This window comes from Desmodus rotundus, chromosome 3 (assembly GCF_022682495.2).
Source record: "Desmodus rotundus isolate HL8 chromosome 3, HLdesRot8A.1, whole genome shotgun sequence".
NCBI lineage: Eukaryota > Metazoa > Chordata > Mammalia > Chiroptera > Phyllostomidae > Desmodus > Desmodus rotundus.
In genome coordinates, this window is record NC_071389.1 from 17981871 (window position 1) to 17996845 (window position 14975).

Consider the following 14975-nt stretch of genomic DNA (forward strand, 5'->3'; position numbering starts at 1 on the left):
ATGTCAAGCGTGCTGCCTCTCTGCAGGAAGGACCCTGGTCCATAAACGAGGGTTTTCTGCTCCACCGCTTCTGAGCCAAATTATTCCAAGTGTCCCAGGTGGAAAGGACCTGCCACTTTCCCCAGGAATAAGCCTAGGGAGACCCTGAGAGTGTCCCTGCTCCTTAGTAGTGTCCTAAAGTCACATGTGGTTGTGCTCCTCACACATCTGTCCTTCTCTCTGGCTAGGGAGTCTTCTATCTGGCTGTGGAGGTAAGTTTAAAAAGTCAGTTTAAGGGCAAGTGTTCTTGGTGTCCAAGCCAAAAAAATCAGGATCATGTCCAGGATCAAGGCCATGGCAACTATAGTTTGGACACTGAAATATTGGAAGTATTACAGTATTGCTTGTGAGGGCAAGAGGGACAACATCTGTAACATTGGAACTGCTCCCAGAAAGTCAGAGACAATCCATGTTTGCTGTAGCACTAGAGGAAATGCATTTTCTTCTGAGTAAGAAGTCTAGATCTCTGGCTGAGCTCTGCCCTCAGCACAGAGGTGACTGAAAGCCAGTTACTCAGCACGTCTAGACCTTGGTGTTCTTCCTGTGTCAAGTCAGGAAACCTCCCCACCCTGAGGGGATTATTTGAGGCCATTTTGACATCAATAATACGAACGTGCTTTAAAACGCAGAGCCTAGTTTAAAGCTGCATGATACTTTCGGCCGGTCTTCTGATTTTTTTTCCTTCTAAAAATAATCAAATAATAAAATATACAGGTACAGAATAAACAAAATACCTATCTATTTTAGGTACTCACTGAATTTTTTGTGGTATTTAGGAGGAAGAAAAAGGGGAAAGTAAATAGAGAATTCTGGTTTTTTGTTTAACTTATTAAAGATTTTACCAATGCAAAGGGATAGAGGTGTGTCCATTTAGCAGGTCCAGCCAGGATTTTGGACAAGCACGTGAGAAAGCTATTCTGTGCAGTACCAGCAGCAGGTTAAAATTTGGAGTGGAGCTTGCAGAATAATCTCTTGCTGTTTCTCTTTTCTTTCCTTCTCATGTGACCACCTCCCTTTGGTTTCAGACTGTAAAAGGTGGGATATCAGAGACCCGGATTGAAAAGAGAATTGTGATCACAGGAGATGCTGATATTGACCATGATCAGGTGGGAATGCCAAGGAGATTGTGGGAACGGGAGGGGTCCCTGGGAAGGAGGGTTGATGGATGTAAAAAATACCTCTGCCAACTTCACCTCCAAAGAGCCCCCTTGGCTACTGTAGCTCATACTCAAGAAGAAAGACAGCCCTGACCGGCTAGACTCAGTTGGTTGAGCACTGTCCTGCAAGGCAAAAGGTTGCTGGTTTGATTCCCGGTCAGGGCACATGCCTGGGTTGGGGCCCAGTCCCCAGCTGGGGCTTGTGTGAGAGGCAACTGATTGATGTTTCTCTTACACATCGGTGTTTCTCTGCCTCTTTTTCTCTCCCTTCCTTCCCATTTCTCTAAAAATAAATAAATAAAATCTTTAAAAAAAAAAAAAGAAGAAGAAAGACAAAGGGAATCAGCTCACTGAGGCCTGTGGGATGGGGGCCATAGATTGGGGAGCAAGGAAGTGTAATAGGAAGACATGGACTTTAGTCTCAAAACGCCTGAGTTCCAGTCCTAGGGCTTACCAATTCTAAGGCTTACCTCCCCAGGCGTCCGCTTCCTCACCACTACAGTGGGTGTTTTAACATCTTCCTCTCAAGGTTGTTGTGAGAACCCGGTGAGATACGGATGTCCTACGTGTGGCACCTGGTGGGCTCCAAGTAAATGGAGCTGTTGCTGTTTGAGGGATATCTGGTACCTAAACCTGTGCTAGAGACAATAGATGATATCAAAGCAAGGGGAAGGTAGGACCTCTCCCCTCAGGGCTGTCGTAGCTGAGGAGACAACTAGGGGGACATGGACTTGACTTGCTTTCTGCCCTAGATCTAACACTAACTCACTGTGTGACCTTGGGCAAACGCCTTGCCTCTGATTTTTTTCCTCTCCCAAAACAGTACATTGATCTAGATAATTTCTGGGCCCTTCTGAGAGCTAAATTCTGTGTTTTCATGTTAATTAGGTACTAATTGTGTGCTACAAGCAATTAGCAAATAATAAGGTCAGGATTAATGTTCCCAATTCCCTGCCAGAGAGGTTACGGCAGGCGAGCTGCAGAGAGGAGGGGGTGGAAGACACTGCATGCAAACGCTTCTGGAATCCTTGACAGGAGCGCTGGAGCAGTGCTTCTGTGGCCTTTATTCTGATATGCTGAGTGCCTTTAAAAAAAAAAGGAAAATAAAACCTGAGCTGGAGTGCTGGCGGTTCCATTGGTAGCAGGGTGGAGACTTACAGCTAAGAATGCTGGGCTCAGGGTCCCAGCAGTAAAGCTGCTCAGCCCAAGGGAGAGGCCTTGTAGTCCCAGCCTGGGGGATCCTGCTGCATCACCAGTCTGCACCCACCTCCTTATCTGGGCTGATCTGGATCCCGCTGTGTGCTCAGTCTGTGCTGGGCAGCAGGAGCAGCGGGCCGGAAGGGTGTGTAGGGTGTGTAGTGAGACAGACCTGGGTTGAACCCTGACTCCATAGCTCACTGGTTGTATGCCCTTGAGCAAGTGATTTTATTTCTCTGAGATGTAGCTTCACCATCTACAGAATAAAGAAAATCATAGGTTTCTTTCAGGGTTGTTTTAACAAATAGATGCTCCAGGGCCCCTCAGTTCTCCTGGGTACTGAGGGCTACGTGAAGGATAAGGTGTGCTCTCTGGGTGGGGGAGGGAAGTGCTCCAGGAAGGACTGACTATTCAGGAGAAGTTGTGTGGTGCAGGCTCTCATAGAGAGATAGGTGAAGGCCAGAGTAGCCAAAGCGAGGGCTTGGACTGGGCCTTGAAGCATGAGCAGAAAAGATGGGCAAAAAGGAGTCAGGGAGGATGAGCAGGGGCCTGTAGCATGGTGGTTCCAGCAGTGGCTTTCATGGAGTCAAGAGACCAAAAGAGGGATCTCCCTTCTTCCCCTGTCCTTCCCGTCCATCTTGAGATGATTTTTTTTTTAAGATTTATTTATTTATTTTTAGAGAGAGAGGAAGGGAGGGAGAAAGAGGAGGAGAGAAACATCAGTGTGTGGTTGCCTCTCGTGTACCCTGTACTGGGCACCTGGGCTGCAACCCAGGCATGTGCCCTGACTGGGAATTGAACTGGCGACCCTTTGGTTTTCAGGCCCATGTTCAATCCACTGAGCTACACCAGCCAGGGCTAGAGATGATTCTTAAGAGCCAGAGTCAACAGTCAGCTGGTCAGATCTAGCTAGAATCCTTTTTAGTGGGGTGTGGGGGGGCTGTCTCTGAGAATCGCTGTGCCACTAGCCTCCAGAGGCTGCGGCAACTTGGGGTGCCCTGAGCTAGAGGCTCAGAGACTTGCAGCCCAAGGAGAGTGGTGGCTCCATTGCTCTTCCTTCCCTCTGCTCCCTCTAGCTTTTTCTAAAATGATCAAAACCCCTTCAGATGCTAAAACAGTGTCCCTCCTCCCCAGAATCTAAGAGACGGTAAAGAGGAAAGTTTGATGGACTTAAGTTGAAACTTCTGTTGCATTACTTACTAGGCATTTAATCTAATGAAACACTAGACACTTTAAGCACTAGACCTCAGTTTCCTTGTGAAAAAACGGGAAATAACAATTTTTACCTTCATTCTTTGGGTGGTTGTGAAGGCTAATTATATTCATATAATAATAAGTAATGTGGTTCGGCTGGTGCGTGACAGTAGGCCCTCCCACACCTCCTTTCTTTCCCTACTTTAGCCAAAGACATCTCTCCCTTTTCGTGGCATACTTCTGTGTTTCCCTCTCCTGTTCTGAACTTCCCAGTTACCTTTCATTGAACACAGCTTCTGCTTTGTCCCTTAGACTCACTTCCGAGTGGATCCTCCCAGACCCACCAGGCAGGTGCAGCCATGGCCCCTGAAGTCCCTCTGATTCCTTAGAGACAGCGCTAACCTTCCCTGTCTCTATGTTTAGTCCAGGAGCTTCCCTGTGCAGGAGGAGGTGGTTAAGGTCATTAGCATCTTGGCTTAGCCTAAATGCCGCCCAGGTTCTGCAGGCAGGATTGAATTTGCCAGAGAATTGCTGTCCTATGACCTGTGCCTGCCTTCATCAGCCAGGCTGTTCTCTGCCTGATGGGTGTCCTTTCCGTCTTTCTCAGGTCCTCGTGCAGGCCATCAAGGAGGCAAAGGAGCAGCACCCAGACATGTCAGTGACCAAGGTGGTGGTCCATCAGGAGACCGAAATCTCTGAGGAATGAGCTCAGGTAGGGGCTGTTCTTGCTGGGGTGGAGGGTGCTCACTATTCCAGCCTCAGAAAGCAATGGACGGGAACCCTGGCCCTTCTGGGAGCCATCCCCCTAGAGGTGTCCACCCTGGAGCTTGGTACAGAGAAGGCAGAGGAGAGATTGATGAGGTTATTAAGTATCTGGCTCCAGCTAAAGCAGCTAGGTCTCCTTGTACCCTCCTGCCCTTCCTCAGTGGTGGCAGCAGTGACAGGGTAGAGGAGATACCCCAGACATGGATGCAAACCCTCACCAACCTCCTGAATCTTCATGCAACCTCCTGCTTTTCCAGCTCGCCTGCCTTCCGGTTCTTCTCTCTGCTGCTCTGCTCTCTGCTGTCACAGAGAAGGGCCAGAGGAGGAGAATAAAACCAAGAAGAGCAGGACCAGGCTGTCTGCAAACGGAGGGGCTGGGGGACAGGGAAGAAATGGCTAAAGTTCTCGGGCCAGACTAGAGGGTTGGAAGCAGGGTAGCTGCTCTTTGGGAGACAGGGATCCAGATAAATTCATGCCTAAAAGCAGTTCACAAATGACTTGAAGATGCATCAGCCGTCAGGACTGGGTGCTGTGAAACCGCTCAGGCCTTGATTATACTTGTGGCCACAAGAACTTGGTAATGGGACCGGTCAAGTCTTCTTTTCGGGATTTATCAACTTTGCTTTTCATTCCTCTAGGAATCGTTCACCCCGACTCCCTGCCCGTCTCCCATCCGAGAGAAATGATAAAGAAGCTAAACTGCAATAGTCAGACTTCAGACTTTCAAGATTATTATAAACCACCAGAAAATTAATTTCATTTTCTATTTGGAGTTTATACCAACAGAGTCTTCTAGACATCACCGATCTGTTTGAATACCTTTTTCTATATTGTGATACCAGAGATTGTTCAACTTTTCACTGTCCGGACTGTTTTTAAAGAGCTTTTGGGTTTTTTTATAGGGTGGTTTGTAATCCCTTCACTCAGTCTAGCCTCTCCCCATGAATTTCCAACCCGACACTGACAGGGTCCACAGAATTCTTCTGGAAATCCTCCAAAGCCTCTGTCAGCTGTGTTGGGGGCCAAAGCCAGCTTAATGGGGCTGCCCTGCTCCTCTCCTAGTTTTATACCCTTTGGATGACAGCAGAAACTTCCAGAACCAGCCCTTTCTCAGAGCCAATGATGTGACTTTACCAGAATGTCAGGCAGGGTGCGGCCCTGATCCACAGCCCCCAGGAAAGGGTCCCTGTCCCTTTGTGGAGGGTGGTTTTGGTGAGGCAGAGACCTCTGCTAAGAATGTAGTATTGCTTTTCCTTCCTCCCTCCTGTTCTTTCTTTTCGGAGCTTCTTTAGATCAAAGACGTAAGTTGCTCAGCTGTATCTGATACTGTGAATGTTTGAACAGACTCGTGGCCTTCACCTTCCTGCCCTCCCTCTCCTTTTACCTCATCAGAAGAAGTGGCTCTGCTAAGTGCTCCCCCCCTTCCCGTCTCAGGAGACCAAAACTCACAGAAAAATAGGCACTTTTGGCCAAAAGCACTAAAGGCACATTTTTAGTGGTGATTTGGGCAAAGAAAGTGAATGAGGTTTTTGAAAGGTTTTCTAGCTCTGGGGCTATGCACGTCCCACAGGGAACAGTGGGCTGTCCCTCAGTCAGAGCGTGCTAAGCAGCACGTTCAGGTGGCCACCCCTGGGCCTCTTCTCTGATCCTGGGATGACCGGGGATGTGACTCAGAGAGGAGGTTGGGACCCTTGACCTGTATGTTGTGACTTGTACATGTGACCTGTCTTCTTACCACCAGCACCTGTGTGCAGACACCCTTTTGGAGCAGGGGAGTTGGCTTTTAGGGGCCATTCTGCCCACGAGACCCCATGTGCCAAGGGGTACAAGCACCAGCTCTGCCCATTCTCACTCCCCATCTGAAGGGTCAGGGTTTGTAGACTTGATTTGTATGGTGGACTTGGGTTTAATTCTTTTGTTGTGGTTTGGTTTTGAAAATGAGGGCTGATGTCTCAATTCCATCATTCCGGGTACAGATTTGGGGGCATTTTTATTCAGTGGGGCTTCTCTAATCTTCCAGCTTGCTCCCACAAACAGATCTGCCTGGAAGTTCTTAGAATCCTAATTGTGGGACAGAAGTGAATTCATGAGGCAGACGGTGGGTCAGAGGCCACAGTCACGGGGGGGCTCCAGTGCTGTGAGCAGGGGAGAGGCCTCTCCACTCCGCTCCCCACAGTGGGAGCCCGTGGCATGAGTCCAGAGTCTCTGCTGGCCGAGTTCTGCTTAGGCAGGCTCAGCTGCTTTGAACTTATTTCAGGTGTGTGCATTTTTCCCTTAATAGTTATGTGAGATTGTTATTAAGCAACAGGCAGCTCTCTCTGGGGAGGTACAGGAAGACCTCAGGTGGGACGTGTGACAGGCGTGGGGAGATTGTCCTGTCTCAGGAACAGACTTAGAGCCTGTGGGCATAGGTCTCAATATGGATGGGGCTTTCTGGATGGTGCCCAAGCCAGGATGGTCCAGCTCACATCAAACAAGGATATGGGAGCTCGCTTCCCAGTGGCTGGCTGTGCTGCTGCAAGCCGCTGTGGCTCCCGAAGCTGGAACCTGTGGAATGAAGAGGATGGGGGAAGGGGAGAGGGCACAGCAAGTGCACCGGAAACCTGGCAGACTGTGTATTCTGTGCTGTCCAGATCAGTGTGGCGGCTGTCAGAGCGGGGACCACAAACCGGGGGGCCTCCCCTTTCCCTCAGCTCTGTCACCAGCTCGCTACCCTTCTTGCTGCTTCCTTTTCTATGAACTGGACCAGAAGATCTCTAACGCCCTTCCGGCACTGAGAAGTTATGATTTGGACAAGTCAGTAAGAGGGGGGTGGTCCTTCCAACCTTCTCCTCCTTTTCTGGTAACAGATCTCGGGGTTTGGCAATAGTTTGGATTTTTTTCTTCCTGTGATTGTGTGTGTGTGTGTGTGCGCGTGTGAAGAAACACAGGCTCTGTCCAGGTGGAAAAAAAGAGGGGAGGGCCAGCGGTTTTCCTAAAGTGACTCAGACATATCACAATAACAACTTTCGCTGCAATTTTATTTTTATTTCCCTTGAGAAATAAAGACTTCCTCCAAGCCACATGAGGTCTCTGCCACCCACCCACTCACCAAGCTGGACCTGCATTATCAGCTGAGGGCCCACGAAGCCTGGCTGCAGGGACCTGTCAGGGCACCTTTGCCACCCTTCCTGGGCCGTGTGTTCTGCAGGGCAGCTGAGGGTGAGGGGACAACAGCCACCTTGGGAGACGGATCCAGAGCCATGGCCAAGGGATGACCACAGGAAACCCCTGCCCAGGGTCCCGGCCCCAGGCTGGTGGTTTTACATGTTTCAAATGTATTATTTTGGTGACAAAAATGAAGGAGCTTTGTAAAATTTTTAAAAATTATGAATCATATCAAGTAGTTGTTTACATTTCTTGACAAAATAGGAACTATGGCAGCAGAATCAAACTGGCGGAATCCTTAGGTTGAAGAGGCAATAATGAGGTCTGCGGGTTTGGCCTTTTGTAGTAGAACTGTAGTGTTTAGGTATGTGTTTGGTCTTGCTTCTTGTACTGCATTTTTCAATAAACTTTTAAAAAAAGGACTGAATCTGTGAGGATTGATCAACTTTAAAGTTCTCTTCTCCTTTTGCTAAAGTAAACTACCAATGTTAGCCAAAATGCAGCTTCAGCATCATATAAAAAGGTTTCTGAGAACTGGCAAATGCTTTTTGCCGACTGGAAGGAGATTTTGCAGCATAGACCAGGATGGAGGAGAGAAGGGGGCTTCTCAGACCTGCTTGGGGGGCAGACCCTCAGCGGGAGGGCTTTGGCAGTAGTGTAGCCCTATTAGGATGTACCCCACATAGCTGAGAGGAGACAGGGACTGAGGTGGTGGGAGTTGAAGGCTCAGTCCCCATCCCAGATGGCAGTGAAAGGTCTCAGCTGTACCCCATTGCCCATCTTCTGGAGGCCCAAACCCAGTCACCACTGCCACCTTGGAGGAAGCCCGTCCCAACCTGTAACATCCCAATCTACCTTCCAAGTCTTACAGGTCCTTGCCCACCACTTCAGGTTTGCCAAGACACCAGGTGCATCTCCCAAGTACCCTGGCCTGAACTGCCACCCCCTCAGGTACCTGTTCAGGGCTAAGGCCACTTTGGAGGCTGAAGGAACTCCTGAGGCCGAGTCATGCTGGGCTCCAGAATCAACACTAAAACACATTCCAGCATATCGGACCCTCGTGCAGTTGGCATTTCTCTGCCGACATGCAAGTCAGGATGCCTCACCAGCGGCTGCGGCCAGAGCATCCATTCCCCGGTCTGGGATATGACTGGAGCGCTGGTCCTGTTACCGTGGTCCACGGTGCAGCCTCATAGGCTATCCCCGACGGCTCAAACCTGAGCCCCCAAGTCCCCTGCCCCTCCCAGCTTGGCATAGCCCTCCAGACTGAGGTGATCCAGCCGTGGCCAGCTGCGGTGAGCACAGTCCCGGGGAGCGGGGGACCCAAGCAGGAGCTCCCCAAGGCCCAGATCCAGAGACTTGGAGTGTTCGATGCAGGAGCCAGAGGGCTGCACGGTGATAATCACATGGCCAGTCTGGGTCCTCGGACCCCAAGGTGGGGGCAGTCCCGGGCCCTTCAGCGGGTAACTGTTGAGCAGGGCAGGTAACCCTAAGCGAGGATTAGCAGGTTCTGAACGCAGACTCCGCAATGACGGGACTGGTGAGGTACCCCGACGTGGGGATAGGTCCCAACTTTCTGGCTCCGCACAGCCTATGGCTCGGGGAGTCCTTGGGCCGGGGCTGGGGAGGAGAGCAAAGTCCCAGCCAGGGCCATCGGGGGGCCGGAGCGCCTGAGCCCGCAGTACCCCCTGGCGAAGCCGTTTGGTCTCCAAGTCACGGTTTTCGTAGAGCAGCGTGTTGGCACAGATGAACACGAACAGGCCTACGCCCATGACCACGGGCCCAAGGAGCCGCAGCCGCTCGTGCGGGCCGTGGGCCCGGCCGGCACCGCGACCCTCGCGTCGCAGCTCGCTCACCGGCGGCGCGCTGGCATTGGCAGCCCGGGGCCCTGGGGCTCCCGCGCGGTGCGGCCAGTAGCCGGCCACCGCGATGCCCATGCCCACCAGGACCACGAGCGCCCCCAGCGCTGCGAACGCCCCCGACGGCGAGCGCAGCCGCAGCCGCGCCCGCACCCGCAGAGGCTCCGGCGGGGAGCGCGGGCGCCGGCGGCGGCCCAGGCGGCGGCCCAGACGAGAGACGCGGCCCTCGGGGCTCCTCCGCACCTCCACGCGGTCTCCGGGGCTCCCGGCAGTCATCTCGCCGTTGCCTGGGTGCTCTGTGGAGAGAAGACGAGAGGCAGGGACTGAACCGACGGGCCTAGTGTCGGAGCACCAGCTTGGGGACACAAATCCGGGAGGGAAGATCGGGCTGCCTCGCCCAGGACGCTTGGAGATCCCTGGCGGCCACCCCCGGATTTTCCCGGGCTGCCAGGCAGGGAGCCGCCCCCACGCCGGTTTTCCGCAGCAGTGCTCGGAGCCAGGGCCGCACGGCAGAGGCCCGAGTTGGCCGGGCCTGCGGGCGGAGAGGAGGGAGGGGGGCGCCCGCTGCTGCCTGGCGCATCCTCGGCTGCAGGGCTCGGACCGCCGACGCCCTCTCCGCCAACCCGCTGTCCCGAGCCTCGGGAGGTGGGGGGGCCCCGGAAACGGTGTCTGCAGGGTAAGTCCCGCCTGGGCGCGACCTCACCCCCGCACGTGGCTGCACCGTAGTAAAAGGGGTGGGGGAAGGCAGACCGCCCGGGTCCGCTGGAGTCACTTGCTCGAGGGCCCCTCTTCCCCCTACTGCGCTTTACATACCGCGGCGTAGGAAGGAGGGGGTGTCAACGGCTCCAGCTTCTTCCTGCCCGCCCCCTACTCCTTCCATATCTCCTCAGTCAGCACTGAAGCTGCAGCAGGAGAGACGTGAGCGAGACTCCCGGAAGACCACTCTGACCATGACTAGCGGTAGACTTTGCTCAGGATTTCCTTAAACTCCGCTCAGAAGTGGCCGCCCCCCGACCCCGCCCCAGTGGCCAGGCTGTGGTGGGCAGGAGGCAGGGGGTTCCGGGGCCGGGCGCAGGCCTTGTCCAGTGGACTCCCCTCCTGGCTCTCCCCTCGGCCCGGACAAGGCTGTTCCCAGGTTGCAACGTTTCCAATTCGGGCTCCTCTGGATGAATCATCCCCCTTTCCCGCCGCCTGGCCTTCTCTGCGGCCTCCTCTGCCCGAGGCCTCAGTGGCCCGCGTCCCGGCCGGTGCAGCACCGCCCCTGCTCCAAGGGCCGCCCCAGGGTCCGGGCGCCGGGCTCTGGTCCCTCCCGCTGCTGGTCCCGCCCGGCCCGGGGACTGGATCCGGGCCGGAGCAGGAGTAACCCTGCTGCGTGTGATGTGGCCCCCAAGGAAGGGAGGGTGTAGGAAGAAATGCCCGCCCAGGCGCCCCAGGCCGCAGGAGAGGGGGTTAGGACTTTGCGCGACCCAATGGTGTATCCTCCCAGCCACAATCTGGTTTCTAAACAGCTCCAGCGCTGGAACACGCCCCAAGGCCCCAGGGAGGAGGCCTTGCTACCCTACCCGCTCCCCACCCGCACCCCAGAAGCTCAAAGCAGGGCACCCATTCCCGCCCCCGAAAGAAGAGCTGAAAGCTCAGGGCCTAGCGTGGAGTAGCAGCGTCTACCGCGTCCGCAGCCTGCATTTCCAGATGGCAACTGTGGCCCAGCGAGGAGCCTGCCGCGGTCACACCGCCATACAAGGCGGGGGCTCCGCCAGGACCCGACGCCCAGCCTCCCGACCTAGCTCAGCGCTGGGCACTTCTCTGCACAGCCACGGAGGGTCCTGGCAGGAGGAGAGGCCCGTTACCCACTTGTGGCTGAGTGTGAGGCCCTCTCCGCAGCCCCACGCCGGAGAAGGGACCACCGCGCCGCAGGTCAGGGCTAGCGCCCCAGCCCCAACTCGAGAAAAGTCACCCCTGAGTCCCTGTGCATCGCCGTGGGGAGGGAGTCGGAGGCGTGCAGAGAGATGGGGACGTGCTCCGAGACCCCGAGGCTCTGGAGGGTGTGAGCCGACGCTGGGGAGCTCGGAGGGGCCAACGTTTGGCGGCACAGTCCGAAGGTCCCAGGTCGCGGGAAGTTCTTCGCACCAGGTCCTGGGCACTTTGGAATTCCGCCTCCGCCCGCGTCCGCTCCTCAGTCCCGGAGAGAGGGAGGACCCGGCTCCCGCCCGCCCCGGCCTTTCCAGCGGGAAGAGCCAAACAAAAAGTTGGGAAAAGTGAGGAACGAACCCCGGGACCCTGGTTTTGCTCACCTGGCACCCGGGTGGGTCCGGGTCCGGGTCCGAGTCCGCGCACCGCGAGTCGCGGCGCTGCCGCGGTCTCCGCGGAATCCGGGTCCCGGCCCCGCCCCCGCCCCGCCCCGCGCCGCCCCGGCCCCGCCCCCCGGGAGTCCCGGGGCCCGTCCCGCTCGCGCCCCGCTGGGTCCCCGCCGCTGGGAGAAGCCACAACTCAGGTCTGCGGGTCGCAGGTAGGTGCTGTGTGCCCGCGTGGAGCCGCGGAGACGCGGCCCGAGCCCCCGCTCACGTCCGCAGAAGCCCGCGAGGGCGCCCTCTCCCCGCGAGAGGGAACTGAGAGCCCCCTGCCCGGCTCCGCGGCCGAGGGGTCGAAGGCCGCACACCGTCCGGCGCCTCCCAGGTCCCCTCGGTCCGGGCGCCAGGGAGGGGGACTCGCGGGGGCTCCGAGAGCCCACCGACGCCCAGCGCCGTCCGGGGAGCTGCCCGGAGGAGGCGGCCCGAGTTCCTGCTCCGCCAGCCCTTCCGCTGTCCGGAGGGACCTCACTGCCTTCACCTGTAAAATGGGCAGATGGCCTCCGCTTCTCGAGGTGCCGAAGGGCTGAACTCCGGCCGTGAGGGCGGGGCGCACGACCGCGGGCGCTCAGTGACGAGTAGTCACGGCGGGGGTGGGGGCGCGGGTGCCAGGGACGAGCCCCAGAACCGAGGGAATCAAGTGTGGTGTCGCGGGGCCCGCTCGGCCTCCCACACCCGCCTAAGAAAAAGCGTCCAGTCCGGAGGGGGGGGGAGGGCGGAGCTCGTCCCAAAGCAGGAGGGGGGCACCGCCGACCGCAGAGCGCCCGCGGACCGGCCTGAAGGGGGCGACTTGGCTTTCGCGCCCCGCCCGGCCCCAAAGGCAAGAATGTGGCGCTGAGCGCGGGGGTCGGCCGGCAGCCCAGTTTCCATGATGCTGGGGGCGGGCTCAGAGGAGGGGGGCGCGGGAGGATTGCCAGGTTCCGTGCCGGGCCCCTCGGGAGGAATTTCCGGCCTGGGATTGATTAGAGCTCGCCCCTCCCCCGTCCGCCGAGACCCCCCGGCACGCGGGGCGCGAGGGGCGGGGTATGGGAGGTAATGAGACCCGGCTGTGCGCCCCAGGCTGAGAGGGGGAACTGGAGGACGTCGCCAGCCTGGGCCACCCCACCTCCCGACGCGTGGCAGAACGGGTCCCGAGCCTCATGGCACAGCTAGGCCTCGAACACCGGCTCCTGCCCTCTGGCTCGGTCGACAGGAACCGGGGATGGCATTGGCGCTCCCGGGAACCCCCTCTCCCAGACCCTGGGGACCAGGCATCCTCAGCCACCCCTGGGAGCAGAGCCTCCTCGAGTGGACCGATCTGGAGATTTCCGGTGTTCAGAGGAGGCCACAGGGAGTGGGGCTGAGCCCTGTCTCCAGGGTTGCCCCTTGCGGTCCCAGAGCTAGGCCACCATCGTCCTCCTGCAGCCCACGTGGGACTGAGGGCTTCAGGGGCCTGAGCGGGAAGAGAATGCCCGCACTCTCCGCCTGGGCTGCTGCTTGCGCCCCACTGAGACAGCAGCCTCCTTCCTGCCTCCTCCCACCTCCCGACACCTCCTTCGCTTGAGACCCCCAAATCGACCCTGTATTTCTCCCACCCAGAGCACACTGACTCACCGCACCCTGCCCTCCGCCCTCACAGATTCCTTCCCCCCCACTCCCTCAGTCACTGCTCTTCCTGGGGACATCAACTCTGGAGGCCAAGCCTGGACTGCCTGGGTGTCCTTGTCCTGGGTACTCCACTTGTCCTCGTGTTTACCACTTGTTTTTCCTGCCTGCCCCTCCTGGCTTCACCCCCTCCCTGGCCCGTTTCCTCCCCGAGTTGGGGCTCCTCCAGACTGGGCCCACAAGCCCAGCCTCACTACTAGCCAGACACCTCTTGGGAAGTCTCCCTGGACCTCAAAATCCTGGCCATTCCTATTCTTCCTCTCCACCCTCTTTGAAGAGCCCCACTGCCCCCCACCTCCAAGGCCAACTACCCCAGGGGTCACCTTAGGCTCCTTCTTCTTCCTTTTCCATTGAGTTCATTAAGTTCCCAGGCCCCGTCCTTTTGATTTGGAATTAGCCACCATCTCCCTGCCCCAGGGAGCTGTCCTGCAGTCAGGCTATGCAGAGGGACACCAGGCATCCCTACACTAAATCTGAACCTACCTCTCACTCCCTGCTTAAAACCCTCAATGGCTCCCTATTGTGGTCCAAATGGAATTTAAAATCCCTTCTCACTTCCACAAACTGGCCCCTGCCCCCTCACACTGGTCCTTCCTGGGTAGCTGAACTTGTTTCCACCCTCTGATCTGTGCTCTGGGGTCCCGATTGTTCCTTTGGTTCCTGCTCATCCTTCAGACCTTCTCTGGCCCCCAGACCAGGTCAGCCCCTCCATTATGCACCCTCACGGTGCTCTGGCACACGGAGGTCGGTGCTCGGAAACTGAGTGCGCTTCCTATCTGTGCCGCCCTGCCCTGAGCTCTAAGGGGCAGGAATGGATCTTTTTTGCTCAGCCCTGGAGTCCAGTGCCCAGTGGAGTGCCTGCCCACAACTGGCCCTAGACTGGCCTGTGTCTCCCCCACCCCTAGGCCCCTTCCTAATCTCTACCCCTCGGCCCCACCCAGACAGCAGGAGAGAAGACTCAGATGTCTGCATCTCAGTTTCCCTATCTGTTTAAAAAAAAAAAAAGTGATGGGAAGATAATATTTAACTCCCAGCGTTGTTCTAAAGATTAACTAAGAATACATATGTTCAGTCCTGGCCAGGTGGCCCAGTGTTTTTTAGTGTAGTCTGTACACCAAAAGGGTGCAGGTTCGATCCTTGGTCAGGGCACATACCTAGGTTGTGGGTTTGACCCCCAGTCAGGGTGCATACAGGAGGCAACCAATGGGTGCTGCATACTCTCTCTCCCCTGTCCTCTCTCTAAGCATATCCTTGGGTGAGGATTTTAAAAAATAATTTAAAAAAATACACATCTTCAACATCTGGCACAAAGTGGACGGATGCCCACCAAACAGTGGCTCCCTTCTCTCACCACCAGGCTCCAGGCTCAGAGAGCAGTGTTTAGGGGCTGTAGAAACCTTCCCTGGACTTATCTGGGGTGGTGGGGGGAGAGAAGGGTCCCCTTTCCTAGGTATAACCTCTTTTAATCCTCTTGAGAGCTCTAGGAAGTCAATGTTAAGCCTAGTTTACAGATGAGGAAACTGGCCCAGAGAGGCAAACCACCCTGCCCACAGACACACAGCCAGCCTGAGCAGTGCCCTCCCACTCTGAGAGGGGCACTCCCTGGGCCTGCTTGTGTGGGCAGCAGT

The 14975-nt window shown here is 56.3% G+C and overlaps 2 protein-coding genes across 18 annotated transcripts in view; one reads left to right on the forward strand and one right to left on the reverse strand.

Annotated features, from left to right (window-relative positions):
- EPB41 (erythrocyte membrane protein band 4.1) overlaps nt 1-7921 on the forward strand; it is a 170095-nt gene extending 162174 nt beyond the window's left edge. For 14 of the 15 annotated variants that reach the window (XM_053921161.2, XM_053921159.2, XM_024554468.4 and 11 more), the window contains 3 exons: nt 1065-1145; nt 4195-4299; nt 4991-7921. In XM_053921161.2, coding sequence (XP_053777136.1) covers nt 1065-1145; nt 4195-4293 — 180 coding nt within the window. In that variant the 3' untranslated portion in view covers nt 4294-4299; nt 4991-7921. The remainder of the gene's footprint in view (nt 1-1064; nt 1146-4194; nt 4300-4990) is intronic. The other variant, XM_045190741.3, reaches the window with a different exon arrangement.
- TMEM200B (transmembrane protein 200B) lies at nt 7359-12416 on the reverse strand. 3 transcript variants are annotated; one of them, XM_053921167.2, is made up of 2 exons: nt 12185-12416; nt 7359-9654 (listed from the first exon to the last, which is right to left on the reverse strand). In XM_053921167.2, the coding sequence occupies exon 2, from the start codon at nt 9632-9634 to the stop codon at nt 8711-8713; it is 924 nt and encodes a 307-aa protein (XP_053777142.1). In that variant the 5' UTR covers nt 9635-9654; nt 12185-12416; the 3' UTR covers nt 7359-8710. The 3 variants fall into 3 exon arrangements, with proteins under 3 accessions (XP_053777142.1, XP_053777141.1, XP_053777140.1); XM_053921166.1 differs by lacking the exon at nt 12185-12416 and adding an exon at nt 11650-11732; XM_053921165.1 differs by lacking the exon at nt 12185-12416 and adding an exon at nt 10172-10741.
- Between the last annotated feature and the right edge of the window lie 2559 nt (nt 12417-14975).